General features: G+C 38.8%; 1 protein-coding gene across 2 annotated transcripts; it reads left to right on the top strand.

Moving 5' to 3' along the window:
* The first annotated feature begins 3,002 nt into the window (after window positions 1-3,002).
* Window positions 3,003-14,763, top strand: cops2 (COP9 signalosome subunit 2). Of its 2 annotated transcripts, none has more exons than XM_080729496.1 (13): window positions 3,003-3,134; window positions 4,112-4,225; window positions 4,373-4,450; window positions 4,554-4,679; window positions 4,782-4,871; window positions 4,968-5,045; window positions 5,557-5,731; window positions 7,376-7,554; window positions 9,087-9,139; window positions 10,287-10,384; window positions 10,871-10,953; window positions 11,505-11,563; window positions 14,254-14,763. In XM_080729496.1, exons 1-13 carry the CDS (start codon window positions 3,081-3,083, stop codon window positions 14,396-14,398), a joined length of 1,332 nt encoding a protein of 443 aa, XP_080585622.1. In that variant the 5' UTR covers window positions 3,003-3,080; the 3' UTR covers window positions 14,399-14,763. The 2 variants fall into 2 exon arrangements, with proteins under 2 accessions (XP_080585622.1, XP_080585621.1); XM_080729495.1 differs by having other exon boundaries at window positions 3,018-3,140.
* The last annotated feature ends 1,887 nt before the right edge of the window (window positions 14,764-16,650 follow it).

The following is a 16,650-nucleotide window of genomic DNA, read 5'->3' as shown; positions in this document are numbered from 1 at the left end:
TTATAAATATTATGGCCAAACTGACTGCACAAGATAAGGAGTGTAAGTGTATTACCAAGACTCATCTGGGTTTCGCAATAACATTATGACACATGTCTTAATGTGATTGTGTAATTTCAAATCAGTCTACAAAGAAAGCGAAACCCGTCACAGGGCCTGATGTGGAATGAGGACATCAGACCCCGTGGAGTGAGTGAGAGAGGTCAGGAGGGGCGTCAATCGGGTATGGCAGGTTATGCAGCTGCCATACCCTGGGTCCAGGGGGGAAAATACAAGTTACTTTTAAATATAAATCCATGTCTCTTTGTCTATCTGTGCTGGTTATTATGTTGTTAAATTACAGTAAAATAACTACAAATGCAAAATGTTACAAAGTGGTCACTTTATCAAGGTATTATAATTATATTCTCCACACTTTTATTCTCCCCATTTTGACAAAATGGTATATTCCCAGGTTCCGCAGGTCAGCTGCACAGGTGCAATGCACTTGAACAACGGTTCCAGGCTGCCATATCCAGCCCAAGAAACCATAGAAACGGGGGGAAAAAATAAAATCTAATCATAAATGTATCATGCCTGTTGCTAAGGTATGGCACCATGACAAGACACCAGTCATGTTGCCATGCCGTAGCTTTTTCTGAACTGACGCCACAGAGAGGTTGGAGAGATATGTTAGGCTGCCAATACCCCTCCTCTCTCTCTCTCTCTCTCTCTCTCTCTCTCTCTCTCTCTCTCTCTCTCTCTCTCTTGTAGTGGCAGCCAAGGCTGTTAAAAAGGCAGTCACGAAAACATATCTAACACGAACATGATACACAGAGCTGACTGTAATCGCAAATATACCGGCGGGGCTATCACGCAATATCTGTGATTAAAAACTGTATCCATATTTTCAGTTCGGTTGCTAAGAGAGAAAAAGTCCTTGCCAAATTTAGATTTTGCTCATTAAGACTGACCTGTTGACATTACTGTGAACACATTTTTTAAGCTGCAATAAAATACACCTTTTATCGTTCAAATGCACTAATGATAGGGTTGGGGTTTGAGTGTGCAGGTTTTGTGTGTGTGTGTGTGTGTGTGTGTGTGTGTGTGTGTGTGTGTGTGTGTGTGTGTGTGTGTGTGTGTGTGTGTGTGCGCGTGCGTGCGTGCGTGCATGTGTGTGTTGGTGGGTGGTGTGTGTGTACAGTACACTGACTGTCTGTATTGTTTCACTCTTATTTTATGTAATTTAATCATGTAAATGTCATGTAATTTCAGTGCAAATCAAGATGATGAGAAACTGTCCAAAGTGTTGGCAGAGATGAAAAGAAAGGAGTCTTTACTGCTACTAAAGTTGTTGTTTTTTTGTCCATAAAACCAAGTAATCAAGTAATATTAAGCAGTACATATTTAATTCACAATAAATTAAATACATTTTCCATCTCCCACAAACAGGTGGGCACTCAAATAGACAGACAGTTAGATAGGTCTCCTTTGTAAATGATTTTATGAATTATTATCAGACCCAATTGGTTTCAGTATTTTCTCTTTTAGAGCACATTGGTTATTATGATATCAATATGTGAAAGTGTAATAAAAAATAATAGACTTTACGGCACTGCGCAGCACACTTTTTACACGATTTACAAGAACATTGTAAGTGGTATTGGCTTCTGGCCAGAGGTACAAATCATTCTTTTATGCGGCTAGCTATCGCTCTAGTCTAGAGCATTCAAATGCTTCAAAGTGGGGTCCGGGGACCCCCAGGGGTCCTTGAGGGAGATTCTAGGGGCTCCCCAGCTAAATGATAGTTAGGAACCAAATGGACCCTTATGGGTCTGTAACTAAGAGAGTGCACGAATGGAACCATTTGTACACTTTCAGAGTTATTTACAATATAAATTGGGGTCCCAGAGATAGAAATGCAAATAAATGGGGGTCCGTAGCCTAAAATTTTAAATGCATGTCAAACTGGGGGTCCTTGACTTTAAAATGGCTGAGAATCACTGCTAGAGCCGTAAAAAAAATTACCTTATGGGGGTCCCTGGCGTATATCGTCTCAAATGGGGGTCCGCGGGCTAATAAGTGTCAATTTGGGGGTCCTTGACGTGAAAAGGTTTGAGAAGCAGTGCTCTAGAGCAGTGGTTCTCAAAGTGGATTTCAGGGACTCTCTATGGTTCCTTTATGGGGGTCTAAATTGACCCATACAAGTCTGTAACTCTGACAGTGTACAAATGGAACCAAATGAACCCTGACAGGTTTATTTGGTTCCATGTGTTGTGTACACTGTGAGAGTTAAAGGGAGACCTTGAAATGTCAAAGTTTGAGAAACACTGCCCTAGAGCAGTGGTTCTCAACCTTTTCAGGCCGCAACCCCCAAAATAATCATATTTTAACTGGGGACCCCCCCACACTGACGAGCACTAGAGTTGAGGCATTACATTTTTTTGTATAACATGGTGCTATTGTGAAAATAGCAGATCTACATGCTCACAGTGCCTCGCAACGCAACACAAGGCGTTGTGAGCATGTAGATCTGCTGCAGTAGAGAGAGAGACACTGGAGCAGCTCAGACGGTTCTAGCCTTTTTCTAGCCCATGTAGATCTGCTATTTTCACAATTTCTGCCTCTAGACGATTTGGCCAATGTTTAATTTGTCATTATAGAGGTATTAAAAAGTCCTTAAATTGCCACTTTAGAAATGTGCAGATACCCTCTATACTAGTATACACTTAAACTTTATGTTGGTTTGTTTACTGTTGAGTGAGAAAACAATGTTGCACATTTCAAAATAATAATCTGGGGACCGCCCCCAAATAATTTGGGGACCCCCCTGGGGGTCCCGACCCACAGGTTTAGAACCCCTGCCCTAGAGTACTAGAGTACTTACTACTAGATGGCTGCAGGTGTATTTATTCTCGAGTCCATTTGATGCTATCAAACAGCGCCATCTATGGGCAAAACAATGTCGTTGTAACTTCCTCCACACTGTGTCCAGCAGCACACACACACGCACGCAAACACACACATCAGTCTAGGCTGGTGACTTCTCCTAGGCTAGGCTGCTGCAGCTTCTTGGGTAGGCAGCAAGGAGAACCATCGAGATGTCTGACATGGAAGATGATTTTATGTGCGACGATGAAGAAGACTATGATCTGGTAACAGTAATAATTATCCAATAAGTTGGGCTTATTTGAGTTTTGTTCGCTTTTAGGCAAGAACGAGTGCTGTCTCACAGGTCGCTAGGTACAGCGAACAGGCTAATGTGTTAGCTTAGCTAACGGTTAGATGTTGTAGTAGGATAGAAGGGCAGCTAACGTGTGATCAGGCTGACTCTGGAGCTAGACTGAGTCAGTTGGATTTAGCTGCAGAGTAGCCGGGCTATAGTTCATATGCTGAGCGGTTTTGTGGAATATTTAAACATGCTCGTTGGCTAACTGGGAGCAGCTAGGCTAGGCCTAGCTGTGTTTATGACTGAGCAACATACTAGCCGGCTAATGGTAGCTGGCAACACTGACAGGGTTCCCAACGGTCATGAAATTCATGGAGTATAGTTTTGAATTAGAAAAACCATTACTTATAAAGGGTTGGAATTCATCAACGGTCCTGGAAAAAAATATTTGTCTATGCATTGTTTTTGGCTATTGATTTTGTTAAGAAAAAAACATTTTCCAAAACATATATTTTGACATTACACGAAATATGTAACATAAGTAGTTTCTTCGGGGAACGGGCTGCGTGATTGCAACCTAATGTGTACTGGATGTGACAAAAAAGAACAGATCTACAAGCTCTCAACGTGCAGCAGAGTGGTGTAGCAAAGAAATTGGCACAAAATTTGGAATGGCTTTATTTTTGCTATATACTGCCTGTTTTTGGGCATTGCACATAAAAATATCTTATTATTGTGCTGAATGATTGTTATATAATATAATAGGCCTGGAAATTGGGTTAAACATTCTGCAGAAGTTTTGGAAATTCATTGGTAAAAATGTGTGGGAACCCTACATTGAGCATGATGTTCGCAGATGTCAACTTGTCAAGGAAACTGTCAGAGATTATCTATATCTATATATGTATATGTATTGGTATATGTATGTATCTAGCTAATGTAGTGCATTGTGTGTCAATGGAGGAATACTCGGAGGACAGCAATTCTGAACCCAATGTGGACCTAGAGAACCAGTACTACAACTCCAAAGCGCTCAAGGAGGATGACCCCAAAGGAGCACTCAGCAGTTTTCAAAAGGTATAACATTTGGGGCCAAAGATGATCACCACTCTTCCTAATAACAGTTTACACTCTGTCATATTTTACAGAGGACATTATTAACGCAAGTCATATTTCCAGTCTGTGGACGTTTAACGCTGACTTATGAGCGTGTTGTGCCCACAGGTGTTGGAACTAGAAGGAGAGAAAGGAGAATGGGGATTCAAAGCACTCAAACAGATGATCAAAATCAACTTCAAGCTGGTATGCTGTGTAATATACACTCCCATCTCCTGCCACTGACTGCATGATCCAATTAGGTGACAATCTTTGAAATGATTGTTTTCTGTGTGCCTCAACCTTGCAGACCAACTTTCCAGAAATGATGAACAGATACAAGCAACTGCTGACGTATATCAGGAGTGCAGTCACCAGGAACTACTCGGAGAAGTCCATCAACTCCATTTTGGACTACATCTCCACCTCCAAACAGGTACAGATTAACCACATGATGTATGGCATTCATTTGTAATGCATTGTCTTGCTTAAACATGTTTAGAATGCCTGTGTTTGTCACCTATTCTTTTGTCATTAGATGGACCTACTACAGGAGTTCTATGAAACGACTCTGGAGGCTTTGAAAGATGCCAAGAATGACAGATTATGGTTTAAAACTAACACAAAGGTATGTCGAGTCTAATTGCACTATTTATTGCTTGGGTAAAGAAAGAGATGCTAAGATATGTCATTTTGCAACTAATTGCCTGCTGCTGCTCTGTAGCTGGGGAAACTGTACTTGGAGAGGGAAGAGTATGGAAAACTACAGAAAATACTTCGACAACTGCACCAGTCGTGTCAGGTAAATACATATTTAAAATACATGAATTTTATTACTTTTTAACTATTAAATTATTATTATAATTAATTATTATAGCTACATTTGATGATGATAATAGCTCAGATTTATATTGCGCTTTTCTCAAAGTCACTTTACATAAGGAAAAGGAAGGAACCAACTTTATTAAGAAAATAACAAAACAAAACAAATTTCAATTGTATGCCCATTCTTTTATATTTGTGTTAAATGTGTAATTTGTAGTATCCAAACTATGAAAATAAGTTTATACACCAAAGATAATGCTACAATGTTGGTTATTGAGAGGTGAATAAATGAAACTCAAGACAAGAGTCAGTCCTCTTTGAGTTACTATGGCCCAGAATATCATTAGGTAATTGGCAGCCACCAACAGCAATACCTTCCTAATCACTCTTAATCCAACAAATTACAAAAAGAAAATCTTGTCCCTATTGAGCTTACTGTTGTAAAGTTGCTTACGGTATGGAAAATGGTAATTGTGTGTTGAATGTAGACGGACGATGGAGAGGATGACCTGAAGAAAGGCACACAGCTCTTAGAGATATACGCTTTGGAGATCCAGATGTACACGGCACAGAAGAATAATAAGAAACTGAAGGCCCTGTACGAGCAGTCTCTTCACATCAAGTCAGCCATCCCTCACCCGCTCATCATGGGCGTCATCAGAGGTACAGTATAATGGTGTATGGTCTTGTATGCAGTATATCGTCCATACCATACTATACAAGGGTATGAGTTTGGCACAGTAGCAGCTCTTGCATTTGTCATGAATCTCCTTACTCTATCAAAATCCACGCAACTCTTAACTTTGAAGGACAATTCCAGACTAAATAACATCTAGGCTCATTTTCCTACTTATATTGATCCCAAATAACTGTCAATGCCCCTGTTGTCCAGTTTCACCAGCAGAAGACCCAGCAGCCCTCATAGCAGAGCCCATAAGACTAATTTTTACCCCATTTGTTGCGGTCAAAAGTTTTGTTTTTATTATTTTTAAATCAATCTTATTAGTTGTCATTACACACGCATCCATGCCATCGTTGTCCCACACAAGCCGCCACACTGTTAATCATGTTATGCTGTTATGTGTTTTGCCAAGTCTGGAAAAGACAAGCTGTGATTGGCCAGCACAGTACATAATTTATGAGACTGGCGGCTCGTTTGGGACAACCAAGGCATCATGACAGCTAGTAACACATTCATGAAAAAAATAAAATCACTTTTGACTGCAAACAAATAGTGTAAAAGTGATAGGCTTATGGGCTCCACTCTTTGCTTTGAGAGGACGACAGGGAGAGTTCTGCTTAATAGACCCCATGGACAGTCATTTGAGATCTATATAAGTAGGAAAATTAGCCTAGATGTTATCTGGAGGGAGAAACACACAGGATCTCATATTCTTTTCAGTTGCAGTCTGAACTCCCTCACATATCTGCTGTTGATGGCATCCATGATTTCAATCCTGTTCTTAAAAACATTTCTGGTGTTTATTGAGAATATGGCACACAATTACATGCTAGGATGCTGTAGAGGTGACATTAATTTTACCAACCCGGCTTTCTGGAAAAAAGCTGTGATTTCAGCTCCTTCACCTCAGTCAGCTGCAAAAGTCTTCTTAAAAAGATTGTATAGTTTGTCAGTCCGTTTTGTATAGTCCATCACTTCACAGTTGTGACAGATGAGACAATTTCATTTTCCATTCAACATAATGGAAAGAAAATGATATGATATAATATAGTACTTTATTGTCAGTTCACACTGAAATTTGTCTTGCGAGTTGCGACACAGCCGCCATGTATGCGACAACATGTATATACAAACAATTGACACAAAGGAACAGAGACAGGATTACATATATAAGGATAATACAGACAAGAGCAATGTCCACCACCTAGCCTACACATTGCTCTTGTCTGTGTTATCCTTATATATGTAAATGTATATAGATACAGTATATATCTTCCCATTCTAGGTGGAACTGGTATGGTACCTTTTCTGAATGATACAAATAATCGATTCAGCGCTGTACCCCACCGCTCGTGGTCAGAGCTGTGGTGGACTCCAGATGAAAAAACTAACCAAAAAAGCCCAGCAAGTTTGAGTTGTAGGTCATAAAGATATGGTCGCTCACCTGGATGTGTTTACTATTTACAGAATAGCCTGGTTACACTAGATCTATCAAGGGTCTTGCAGCAAAACTACTTTGTGTTCTGAATTGCAGGCCAGTGACACTTGTTATGTACGAGCTTAAGTACTTCGTAGTGAACATGTGTATAATGTAGTCTTACTACAGGTACTTCTTTTTGCTACAGAATGTGGTGGGAAGATGCACCTGAGGGAGGGTGAGTTTGAGAAGGCTCACACAGACTTCTTTGAGGCCTTTAAAAACTACGATGAGTCAGGGAGCCCAAGGAGAACCACTTGCCTCAAGTACCTGGTCCTTGCCAACATGCTGATGAAGTCAGGAATCAACCCCTTTGACTCTCAGGAGGTATGTAGACGCTTGAATTTGGAAAGCTGGTGTACTGAAATGTTTCCCTTACGGGGTAGAGGACGATTGAAGGTGCTGTAACTGATTTTGGTTAAAACGATTACATTTTTATGTTAAAAGTTCAAGCTCTCTTTGTTGCTATAAGAGTGTTCAGTAACAGGGGCTCCCTGTCTCTCCAGCTCTTTAATAATACAAAAGTTCAGGCAGATCAACCATTTCATCCAATCTGGAAAGGGAATCCATTTATCCAGGGTTCCCACGGTCATGAAATTCCTGGAAATATTTTGAAATTAGAAAAATATTTTTCCAGTACTGGAAAAGTTTTGGAATTGATCAAGGGTCCTGGAAGGTCCTGGAAAAAATAGCTATGCATTGTCTTTGGTTATTGATTTTGTTAATACCTCTGAAATGACAAATTAAACATTGGCCAAATCGTCAAATATTAGAGGCAGTTGCAAGGCGTTGTGAGCATGTAGATCGGCTATTTTCACAATAAAACCGTGTTATACAAAATTCCTCTACTCTTAGTGCTCGTCAGGGTGGGGGTCCCCAGTTCAAATATGATTATTTCGGGGGTCACGGCCTGAAAAGGTTGAGAACCACTGGCATACACTACCTGTCTTCGGGCATTGCACATAGGATTAAGCGACTCGTTATTGAGCTGAATTATCGTTATATAGTCCTGGAAATCGGGTTAAATATTCTGGAAAAGTTTTGGAAATTAATGTGTAAAGATGTGTGGGAGCCCTGTTTATCTGTATATATATTTTATAAGGCTGGGACTTTAACTGATTAATTGCGATTAATTAATTACAGAAAATTAACGCAATTAAAACAATTAACGCATTTTAATCGCACTTAGTTTTTGCACCACAGAACCTTCAGTTTCGGGCATACCGATCATAGCGATGCACCAACCAAGAAGAGACAACAAACGCAAAGGGAGAAGTAGCTGATCAGAGCGCTTTGCTTGGTCCAGTGGATGCAAAATGTAGATTTAAAAAACTCACTCGTTGATTCACTCATACAACAAAATTTGTTTTACTTGAAAAGAAATGCTTCTCAGGTCAAATATCGATGTGCGATTAAAATGTGATTAATTGCGATTAATTAATCACAGAGCCTGTAATTAATTAGAATAAAACTTTTAATCGCATCCCAGCCCTAATATTTTAGCAAAAGTGTTACGAGCAATGAACATGGTATGGTGCCACTTTAGCAGCCATTTCTTTTTCTTTTCTCTCTATGGTCAGAATGCATCTTCTGCCGTTCAGATTAACATTTTTAGGCATTTAGCAGACACTCTTTAATCCAGACAGAGCTATTTACATTAAGCATTAAATACATAGCAATAGTATACTAGGATCGTAGGTAAACTAAAAACAATTAGCAATAATCTGTACATTGAAACCATGCACACTGATTGATTAGGGTACACTAGTAGGGTATCCTTTCATTTAGGAATGGTCTTAGGTGTGACCAAATCTACATTTTAATTGCTGAGCATAACATTTCTCGTTCTTCTTTCAAAGGCCAAACCCTATAAAAATGACCCAGAGATCCTAGCAATGACAAATTTAGTAAGGTAAGTGACAAGCGTGTTTTCACGATTCAAGTTACTATTATGATGATTATCAGTTGGACCTGATTACCGTGTTACTGTGTGACTTTAGTTGTTCAGGCTTGCATTGGCTTCTCCTTACCTACTGCTGCTACTTAAATACCGGTACTTTTGATGTCCAGAATTTCCACCTGCCTAATGTCCCTTTCCAGTACTTTTGCTGTAGTTCACATTGTATATGCAGGCTGAAGAATTAATAATGATACATTACATGGCACGCATGTGTAACGGGAGATGTTGTCTTTGTTCTTTTTTAAGCCTGAGAACTTTATTTGAGTTGTAGGCGGCCCTTTATTTTCAAACTCTTTGGATAAATTGGTACCGTCAGTGGATGCTTCATATCCATATCCATATGAGAAAAATGGCCGGACTCATTTGTTTACTTTGGAACAGTTGTTAGTCTTCTTACATGACATGATGTTGAAAACGTCTGTAGGATTTAGAATGGGAAAACAAATCAGAGAGCTCTCTCCTCATCTAACCTTGCGTATCCAGGCTTTCTGTACCTGTGGAAAAGACTGGTTTCCAATATTATACATTTTAACCAGTGTCAGAGCCTCTGGGCCTGCCTACTCCAAAACTGTATTTAGTCATTTACACCCATACATGCACACACACAGATTGCTTCCGTATCCGCTGATTCCTTATATATTTTTATTTTATTTTAGCATTTGGTTATAAGTGACATACTATTGTCCTCACTGACATACCAACTTAGAACCAACAGTTAGAATAGACTGCCTACTATAGTATTGCTGATGTTCAATTATGATTACAAACCACAAACATGTACGCGGCTTGGCAAGAATATTAGGGGGGAAAGCGGGAAGTAAAATTAGCTGGAGGGCGTATTTAAGTGAAAAACAGGCATTGTCTGTAAATGCTTCATTTCCTTGCATGCATTTTTAGCGTTATTGTTTTTAATTATGTAAACAAATGACTTGAGAACACAAGTCAAAACTGTAGAAGAATAGGGTGTTTACATAGTTGACTTGGCATTTGGAAATGTGGTTTGGAAACTTGTCAGGATGAGAAAGTTTGTTATGGGTTGTGAGAACATAAATTGTTAGAGAGTGTAACAATATGACACTTTTCTTTTTTTTACTCTCAGCGCCTACCAGAATAATGACATCACTGAATTTGAGAAAATCTTAAAAACAAATCACAGTAACATTATGGATGACCCTTTCATCAGGGAGCACATAGAGGGTGAGTGGTGAACTAGTGTTTGATTTTGACAGCAAGTCAAATTCTTTTGAATACAATTCCATTTTGTTTTAGTCATATATTAATCTTCTGGAAAAATAGCTGATTTTACACTTGGTTGCATGCTGAAAATAGCCGATCTACAAGCTCAGCGTGACACGTTGTGAGCTTGTAGAACTGCTATTTTCAGAGGGCAACACCCGAGTGCAACCAAACATAAAATAACTTGTCTTTTAGTTCTACTGGATCTCTTCTACACTAGTCCCTTTGTTGACAAAATTGTCAATATATATAATCTTAGTTTTAGTCACCATAGCTTAGTTTTTGTTTTGTTTTTATTTGGTTTTCGTCAGTGAAAAAAGATAGTCTACTTACATTCTTCATCATAGTTTTAGTCGACGAAATCAACACGAACGTAACCTCAGTCCATATTGACGTTGCTCAGTGTGTGTCCTACTTAAACTAATACATAATTATCTTGGTTTTCAGAACTCCTCCGGAACATTAGAACTCAAGTACTTATCAAACTCATCAAACCATACACAAGAATACACATCCCATTTATCTCCAAGGTGAGCCTAGATGATATACAGTACCCTCAACTCAAGGCCCTGACACACTGAAAGCGTCATTGACACCAGGCGATCGGGCGAGTTCGACTGTTCACATCGTCTGTTTAATTTAAAAACGGACTGATTTCTAGAACGGTCAAACGTGTTTAAAACAAACACAGATAACGCTGCAATGCAAGTTTAGAATAAAAAGAGGTGACACACGTTTTGGATGGTGTGTGCCGTCAATGCTCCTGTCCAAAATAGAACCGAGGTCTGAAAGACGCGTCTTCTCGACACCTCCAGTGTGGCAACAACCATGGTAAACAATGGACACACATTCGATGACGCAATAATCTTAACGCTTTCAGTGTGTCAAGGCCATTATATCCTGTCATTTGCATTAGTATTTCTGTGACTGTTTTGTTATTATTTTTATTATCTCTCTCTCTCTCTCTCTCTCTCTCTCTCTCTCTCTATAATTTCTATTGACATAATAAGATACATTTGGTGTATTACGAAGTGAGATTAATCGCTTATATAAGATGCCTTGTTTTCCTCTGCTATTTCAGGAGCTGAACATTGATGTATGTGACGTGGAGAGTTTGCTGGTGCAGTGCATATTGGACAAGTAGGTTGCTACTTGTTATGCTCACAAATCCACTGTGAAATGAGCTCATAACAAAAACTAGTTCCGTTATCATAAATAGTGTCATTTCCTCATAGTTGTCCCTTGGCCTACAGTCAAACCAGGAGGCATGAGTCATCAGTTTTGTTTTCAGTTTAGATAGAGTTGTAGGGGTGAATAAATGGTCGGCTAATGACATTCATTATAGACACTCATAGTGCCCTCCAAATATGTGAGGCGCTGTGTTTTTTCGATTACTTTTTTTGTTTATTTATTTTTTATATAGACATTTAATTTTCCCAAACAATTATTAAAAGTAAATGAAAAAAGTGATTGAAAAACAAAACAAAAAACACGTCCCCTTCATGTATTAGGAGGGCACTATGAGTCACAAAAGGGAGTTTGAAGTTACAATGGGTTTGTATTAGGGGTGTAACGATACATTTTAATAGCGATTCGATACATATCACGATACATGGTTGACGATACGATACATGGACGATATTGGTTCATTCATGGCAATACCATACGATTCGATTCAATGATTTAAAATCGATATAGTAACTAGCAAAGAAATTAAATCTGTGTGAAAGGTGTGGATAGTGCAGGATTTAAGGGAAACATGTATTATTATGGATATAAGTAAGTAAATACTGTGATTATCTGCCAAATACATGGACATTGTATATTGACAAACCTGCACCTTGACATGAACCCAAAGATTACACACATTTGTCGATAGACCAGTGTAGCTATATGGAATGGAAAAGTAATTAAACCCCTCCTTTAAATTTCTTCTTCTTAAAAATGCTAAATACAATGTACAAGTAGGTAGTATCGATACAATAGATTCTTTGCACTGCCGATTCGATACGATACAAAATAAAACGATACGATTCGATTTTAGCTGTTTTCATTTCGATCTACTTCGATTTTTTAAGTTAAAAACGATATTTCGATGCAGTTACTATATCGTTAGACCCCTAGTTTGTATAGGAAGGGGGCGTGTCTGATAACATCTGTATCAAATATCTAAATACTGAATCAAGCAACTGTCTGGAGGAGTTCACAAAAGCCTAGATAAAACGACCAACATTGAAAGTAAAATAACCCTTTAATTCTGTAAATATCCATAACATCTCCAGAAGAAATTATTGTGAGATATATAAAAACCATTTGTAAATGCTTAATATAATATTTAAAGAACAAAGTCTTATTTAAACTAGACTACCGTGTATTTCCAAATAATAGCCTGGGAGCAAATAGTCGGCGGGCACCAAATACCCGCCGGAGGTCTGACACCGTTTTGTTCATGGCCTGCCATTCAAATGGACGCAATTACGATGGCAAATAGCCGCACGTCTTTTTTTAAACGCTGGGGGTTCACATCGATTTCACGGATTATCCTCCCGGGCTACTATTTGGAAAAATACGGTACTCAACAATGCATGTTGGGAATGCATGCGCACCATTTATGCAATACACGTTGTATCGGTCCTTGTGCCTTTATGCCCAGACCCCTGACGTCATCATTTTATGCCCATATATTTGCATATTGATCCAATTGATCTCTATATACTGCCTTATGGGCATATCAGTCGAATCTGCGGTTTTCCAGAAGTGCACTCCCATGGGTCCTTGGAAAGTCAGGCGGGTGAGATGTGTAAACGGACGGATACACTCACAAAGATTTAATGAATTTATAGAAGGATGCCTCAGACAAGTAGTGCATTTGTGACCATGCTTCATGATCGTACAAAAAAGGCTTCCAAATCCATTGCTGATTTGGTAAAATGGTTTAATTTCTGAAAACAATTTGGAAGTGGATAAACAAAATATTTTTCACATGAGATCCATTCCAAACAGGGGAAAACACCATGGTTATCTTCGCTGAATGAAAAATATATCTAAATTATATATTTTTTCCCTTAACTTTAGTATCTTACGTATTTTATTTAAATCCCAGTTATGTTTTACTTTTATTTTGAAGGGTTTTGTGCTTAAATAAAGAACACAACTTTATCTGCTCTGAAACCATAGCCGATTAAGGAAACCTCAGAACATTGGAAAACATTTCCAGAAAGACAAGTGACAGATTACTTTATTCCAACGCTGTTCAACTTGTAGTCTGCTCACTGCATTCATGTACAGTATGTCACAAACTTAAAACTGATCAAAAAAGGGAAAAAATAAATAAATTATGCAGAGGTTGTTGTCCAACGCTTGTGATATACACTGCATTGTTAGATCTATAAATCTGATGCATGCTACAGTTAACCACGGATAACGACCACCATTCACAAGTGTATCAAAATAATGTCAGTAAGAAAATTATAGACATGCATTTATGGCTCTCCCCTGTTAGGTATACAATATGGTGAGTTTTGCTTACTGAACCTATACATAACCAACAGAAGTCTTTGCATTGCCTGCAAGACTGCACTTGTTTCACAAGAACACGTGATGTATGAGCCTTATTGGCAGTCAGTTCAGATATAGAGCTACAGGAATAGAAATACATTGCAATTTTGGGGTTCCTTCACATGAAAAAGTTTGAGCACCACTGATATAGAAACATGTTTTTCAGAAGACATTTGTAGAATCTGCATCGGTTTGGATTAATTTATATTAACTGTTCACTCACTGTTGCTCCTCTGTTCTGATTTCCTCTCCTGGCCTGTTCTTTGTTTCAGTACGATCCATGGGCGCATCGACCAGGTTAACCAGCTACTAGAACTGGACTATCAGAAGAGAGGAGGAGCCCGCTACACTGCTTTAGACAAATGGACAAACCAGCTGAACTCACTCAACCAAGCTATTGTCAGCAAGCTCACATGATAGATATTGAAAATAGATATGGGAAATGGCATGTTTGAATGCATCCATACAAATATATTACTGTGCTTCTCCATGTAGATCTTTAGAGACATGCGGGTGGCACAGACCTTGAGAGTCACATCAAAGAGAAAGAAAACTTCCAAACACCTATAAGAATTAATCTTTTAAAAGTTTGTTGTTTTGTCTGAGCAGAAGAAAAGATTCTGTTCATGATGTAGCAGATTGGGAAAAAAAAGAAAATGTTTCGTATACAGCACCCAGTTGCTTCAGTTGTTTTTTTGGGGAAATAATTTCCGAACTGCGTATTAAATATTTTACACAGTATTTGATGTACATTGTTAATTTGTTGGTAATAAACACGACTTCCCCCAGCACAAGACGTTTTGATTAGCCACAGTGTTTGAACTGATGATGGATTGTATGATGGATTCCAAATGTTGTCCAATATCTGAAAACACAAATTGACATGAATCCAATATAGGCCTACACTGATGATTGTGCTGTCAAACGATGAAACTATATGGAATCTATGAACCGGTTGTGGGGGTCCCTGCTCAACTAAGGTCCTTGGCCTGAAAAAGTTGAAGACCCTTGGTCTAGAGTCTAGACTCTAGAGAACACTGGTTCAAACTGTGTGTCAGGGCGGTCAGGACCATTTGTGGGTCATCGGCTTGAGTAAAAATCCCTTTTTATTTACTTACATGAAAGAAAAAAGGTTAAATAATTGTATACATTTTAAAAACAAGTCTAAGAAAGTAAGAAAAAATAAGTTGTGAAAATAGCCGATCTACAAGCTCGCGATGTGTTGTGTGCTTGTAGATCTGCTATTTTCACTAGTTTGGGTCTCTGGTCAAACGTCTTAATGTCTCTTGGGTCTCGACCTGTAAAGTTTGGGAACCACTGGTCTAGAAGTGGACTGGTTCTCAACATGGTTCCCGGGGGACCCCCCTGCTGAGGGTATTCCGGGGGGTCCCCTGTCCCCATGCAGCTAAATGACTAGTGGCAACCAAAGTTAATAAATGAACAGTGAACACTGATGGTTTTACAGTGTAGTTTGGGGTCCCAGCCAAGGCAGCCATTGATTAGAAAGAAAAAAAAAAGTTTATCAAAGGGTGGATTAGTGGCCCAATGAAAATCAAAAGAGTTCTTGAAATTAAGAGGTTTAGAATGTCTGGTCCAGCCTTAATGTGGTTTCCAATTACTCCATAGAGCAGGGGTCAGCAACCTTTTTGACACGAGTGCCATGTTTTCATTTTCTTGATAGTCAGTGTGCCATGTTTAATCATGACACCACATCAAAATTATTTTATATTTTTAACTGATTTTGATTGTCCATAGACTATATATATATGCATATATTTTCTTTCACATTTAGGATTGATCATTAGATCAAACCTACCTATCTCCCAGACTCCCTCCCTCCCCTTTCGAAGTTTGTAATTTGTATGTGCATTGTGTAATTAGATGTGTGGGGACTTTAATTTAACTGACTCTAAAACTCTCATACACACACAATAGGCCAGTCAGTGTGATCACCCTCTCCTGTGCTAATGTTGGCACCCGTGCCAGGTTGCCTACCCCTGCCATAGAGACTATAATATAGCCTACTCTGTGATAGAGTAGTTATAACGTAATACAGTATATCGGGTTTCTCCCATTTGTTACTACTATACTGGACCGTAATCTCGCGTAGCCAGAGGCTGGCGAAACTGCGTTGACAGCGGCTGAACTGCACTAGAGATGGGATGTATGTCTCTTTTAAGTGAGCCGGATCTCTGGGATCCGTTCCTTTCAAAGAGCCGTTCAAAAAGACTCATTTTAGATCTGCTTTTTTCAAATTATTTGTTGCGAACTTGCGATGCATTGTGAGCTTGTAGATCTGCAATTTTCAAATGATTTTTCGACATTTTATTCATTGGAAAACCTGTGAAACGGGACATTCTGCACAATGAGTACTTTCTACTATTGTACTTTAATTTTGATAGCAATATATTTATTTTTTTTACTGAACGAACATTTTACTTTTTACTTGTAACATTTCTACATTGATGTATTGATACTTTTGCTCAAGTAAAGAATTGACTCGCCCTCATCAAAAAAATAAAAAATAAAATAAAAAGAAGAAGAAAAAGGAACGGTTCCCTACTGCGAACTGGATCCCATCGTTCAATTCAAAGAGCCGTTCAAAAGACTCTATTCGTTCTTGAACGTCCCACCCTCTAAACCGCACACAGTCACAGTCAGCTCGGCTC

Source organism: Nannobrachium achirus (genome assembly GCF_963921795.1).
Source record: "Nannobrachium achirus genome assembly, chromosome: 7".
NCBI lineage: Eukaryota > Metazoa > Chordata > Actinopteri > Myctophiformes > Myctophidae > Nannobrachium > Nannobrachium achirus.
Note: the sequence above shows the minus strand (reverse complement) of the source record. Positions and strands in the feature narration are given on the sequence as shown.